General features: G+C 38.0%; 1 protein-coding gene across 1 annotated transcript; it reads left to right on the top strand.

The window, feature by feature from the left end:
* Positions 1 to 663: 663 nt before the first annotated feature.
* Positions 664 to 3928, top strand: LOC130681244 (E3 ubiquitin-protein ligase Arkadia-like). Its single transcript, XM_057493867.1, has 4 exons — positions 664 to 738; positions 961 to 1053; positions 2047 to 2150; positions 3811 to 3928. The coding sequence occupies exons 1-4, from the start codon at positions 664 to 666 to the stop codon at positions 3926 to 3928; spliced, it is 390 nt and encodes a 129-aa protein (XP_057349850.1).
* Positions 3929 to 4367: the final 439 nt, after the last annotated feature.

Raw genomic sequence — 4367 nt, 5'->3', positions numbered from 1 at the left:
GATGAGACACATCTGAACGACATTTGGGATGACTCCTAGATGCTAGCTTGTTGCCTTTCACTGAGTTGCAGAGTATTAGATAATGGTTTAGGCAAGAGGTTAGGTGAGTTAGGTTTTACACATACTGAATCTGTGATAAGTGGGTATCAAGGTAAAATGTCCACTAGGGATTTCAGTTTATAGTCTGCACCTCATAACCATAAACTGATACCTGAGTTAAAGATATGTTGTGATTTGTCAATATATATGAGCCACATACTGTCATAAAACACAAATGTATGGAAGAGGATTAGATTGCCACAAAAAAATGTATAGACTGACAAATTGAAAAAACCTTGGAGACTGATAATACTATATCTGAAAGGTAGACCTGTTCTTCAAAGAAAGGATTCTGAGCACTGGCTAGAGGAGTTGAGAAGAAACAAAATGAGAACAATGTCAAAATAATATGGTCATTAGTGTCTCACCACAGAAACACAAAGTTGGGAAAACGTTGAATGCATTATAGAGTGGTATATTGGTGAGGATGGGGATGGTGTCCTTCTTAGATTACAGAGAGGAAGGTAAAAATGTGGGAACAGTGAATATAAACTGCTTGCTTTATAAGCCTGGCTGTGAAGGGAAAGCAGGAAACAGGGCTGCAGTTATTAAAGGATTAACGAGATGACACTTGGGGAGAAACCTGAAGCTATGTTTAGGCTTAAGGCAGAACATGAGAAGAGGACACAGAAGCAAGAGGTGGGCAGTAGGAGTCACTGAGCAATGTAAGGGTGACTTTGTCGCACCACTTCAGCGGGTTGAGAAAAGAAGTACAGACCACCATTTGCCTTAACATACTGCAAACACTGTATTTATATTGCAGGTTTATAAATATGGAGCTTTATTGCTTTTACAGTATCGACAGTGCTATTCAATGAATAGTCATCTTGGCTTTTAATACTAGTTATTCTTCACCTTCAGATACTGGATCCTTTACAAGAAACAGAAGATCACAACAGCGGAGCATCTCAGGAGACGATCGAGAGATGCACATACCCACATAAATACAAAAAAGTAAGAATTTATTCTGTGCGGTGTCTACATTATTGAAATGCATAAGATTTAGTATTATGGACCTCTGAATTCAGCTACATTATTACTAAAGCAACACATGCATATGATTTTTAAAAATTTGAAAGTTTAAAAACATATCTTCTGAGGTTTCTTACCCTGAAGACCCAAGTTTTTCTTCCCAGAAGAAAAATCATAGTTAAGGGTTTCTTACGTAATCGAGGCATTTTTAGGCATTAATAATGTACATCTGTAAATATTTTCCCTTCCACTTTAAAAAACAACACAAAGAGGATGACAAGCGCACCGTTTTTGGGCATTATGTTTTCATCCTGGATCAGCACCCACATGCCACCCGTATTCTCTTTAAAAACTTATACTGTAATTTAACTGGCCACTTATTTTGACATTTAGTTAACCTACATTTCTAACATTGTACCCTCAATTTATAGTATTATTTAGAGAAGTTGTGCAATAGACATGTTATATAGATTTCTTTCAACAAACAACTATGCTATGCAGACTAATAAGAAGAAAGTGAAAAATCACTGAATTTGTCTTCTGTTTTCTAAGAGTATTAAAGAGCTATTTCCACTAAATTTAAGTCCTTTCAGTTGTCTAAGCTAAAAACTATGTCATCGGATTAATTTATTTGGAGATTATTTGAAAATTCCTTAGTAAAGGCTATGCGTTATGATGGGACAAAAATAGAGTTTGTAAACATCCTAACAGTGTTTTAAAAATAGTACTTTTTCAAAGTAATTAATTAATTACTTTTTACTTTCCTTTTGATGCTGCTTATTTAAGTCTTTAAATTACTTAGTTGAAATTAGTCACTTAACTCATCCATTAACTCATCACAGTTATACCTGGGAGATGAGTTGTGGCCGAATGTGTAGTTTTCTTTGGCATTGTCTGTCAAATAAACACAGACTTTACTCAGTTGTTCAGTAATGTCATCCCACTAACACGGTGACACCCGATCGCCTCTCACAGAGGGACCAGCCCCGCCAACAAGCCGGCGAAGCACCGACTCAGGAAGCCACCGAGGAGCAGTGCACTATCTGCCTCTGCACTTTGGAGGAAGGGGAAGACGTGAGGTAACCAGACATGAATTATCTAAAATCCGTTGTCAAAACTGTGCATGAGATTTTATGTGAAAGTAGACTAGAAGCCACATAAAGATCACTCCTGGAATATCGTGTTACCAATCTCCGACAGGTAGGGAATTGCCTTCCCATAGTGAGTGAAAGGAAAAGATCTAAGTCTCTGTATTGCTACCAGTGGGTTGGGATGGGAAATATACTTGGGCAGGGAAATTTTGTGGTCAAATTGTCTTCTCTCAATCTCGCAGAAAGGAGAACTTGACAGGCTTTGGAGGCAGAGACTGTCAAATCAAAGTATTCTCCGAGGCTTAAAGAGGGGGAATTCGATTAACTCCACGCAGTGTTAGACAGCATCTTCTCATAAATTGATTTTGTCCTAAAATGCCCTCTTACTTCTGGGGACTATTCAGTTCTTACAACTTTGCAATTTAGAAAATGTTATGCTAACCCAATATTACTTTTAGGTATTTTCTTTTTATACTCTCTTCATTATTTTGCACCTGTTCTGTTTTGATCCAAAGTACATAATCCCATGTGAAAAAGGTTCTATAACATATGTAACAGAACCGTATGCTAACTCTGTTGCCCTAATTGATGAGGGTAACTTTATCCTATGTCTTCACTCGGCTGAGAGAGAAAAAAGCTATAAACATCTGTCTGCCATACCACATACAGGTTATTTGATCACTGTGTTGCCAGTGAAATTTATAAATCTGGAAGCTAACTTTTCTTACAGTAGTGGTAATACCGTTCAAAGAGGAATTGGAGCATCTCTTTTTAGCAAGAACTGGGAAGTCTAAAAATGTGTGACAGCTCGTAGCAGTGGATTAGAAATGCATACTTCCATCACACCCTTCACTCAGATTTACCCTGTCTTGCCTCGATGCTTTCTTTATTTCTCAATTGCTAAGTGATGATTTAGTGGAGTATACAAAAGTAAATATCTGATTTGAAGCTACTTTCTTTCCAATTAATTACTTTTCGTGGAGATATAATTGGCACATATTAGTTTCAAGTGTACATGATTCGATATTGCAAGTATATTACAAAATGGATTAACCTATTTTTCAAAAAGAGTGCCATAGTATTCAGTGGCTGTAACAATTACCCACAAAACCCTTATTAACCTTCAATCAATCTGTACTTTATAAAGATCCTCTAGATAGAAAATAATATTACATATAAGATTTCTTAATTAGTGTGACTAGAACTCATGCTAGAATGAGTTCTGATATTGTTGAGAGAGAGATACATTTCTCAAAGTGTTTCACAAATTTATTTCATAGGGAAAATACACAGTTTTGCAATTTTAGGTAACAGGGACATACTGCCAACTCAGCAGATTGGCAGCTCACGTACAGAAACAAAACTGGGATAACTGCCAGTGTAGGTGTTAAAATCCTTGAGTTTTTACATGATTTGGTTCCATAGATGAAACAGTTAGTCATCTTGTGTATTTCTGCCTTATTCTGCCCAGTGTTGATTTAATGTAGGTGTGACTGTCATTAGAGAGGCCTCGAGGTTGTTGAATGTTTTACAGATAAAAGAGATAGATGTCTGGTAACTTTGAAACACTCCTGAATTATTACAGGTATACCACAGGCAGTTGTCATAAGATTAATTTTGTGCTTTCTGTTGTTTTTGCCTATCATAGACGTCTTCCTTGCATGCACATTTTTCATCGAGTGTGCATCGACCAGTGGCTGGCTACGACTACGAGATGCCCCTTATGCAGAGGGGACATCGAAGACCAGCTGCCACGTGAAAATTAACACCACGGTCGGAACTGTCGCCCTCCCTCTCCTTCCCACCCTCCTGGTACACAATCCTATGAAGAACAAAAAAACAACACTAGAAAACATCCAAGTAATAGCAGAGCTCACTAGAGAGGAGTTAGGCACTCTTTGAAGACTCCACAACGACTATTAGGAGTTTAAGGCTTCAAGAACAAGCACTTTAATCTGCAGAGCTGAATAACACATTTGACTACTGAGACAGCACATTAAAAATTTCAGTATTTATTTCTTAGAGCTACATTTACACGTGAGACCTGATTATAGTCAAACAAATGCTACATGACAGTGTGCATGTACCTGCCTGTGTCTGAATGCGCGCGTGGGAGAGGACACGGGGGACACTCTGCTTGTTCCCTCAGAGGCCCAGTGATGAAACTGTGATGCCTCTTATCCCTCCACAGCCCTCGAAGGAACG

The sequence above is a fragment of the Manis pentadactyla genome, chromosome 16 (genome assembly GCF_030020395.1).
Source record: "Manis pentadactyla isolate mManPen7 chromosome 16, mManPen7.hap1, whole genome shotgun sequence".
NCBI lineage: Eukaryota > Metazoa > Chordata > Mammalia > Pholidota > Manidae > Manis > Manis pentadactyla.
The sequence above is the reverse complement of the archived record's forward strand: the minus strand, read 5'-3'. Positions and strand labels throughout refer to the sequence as shown.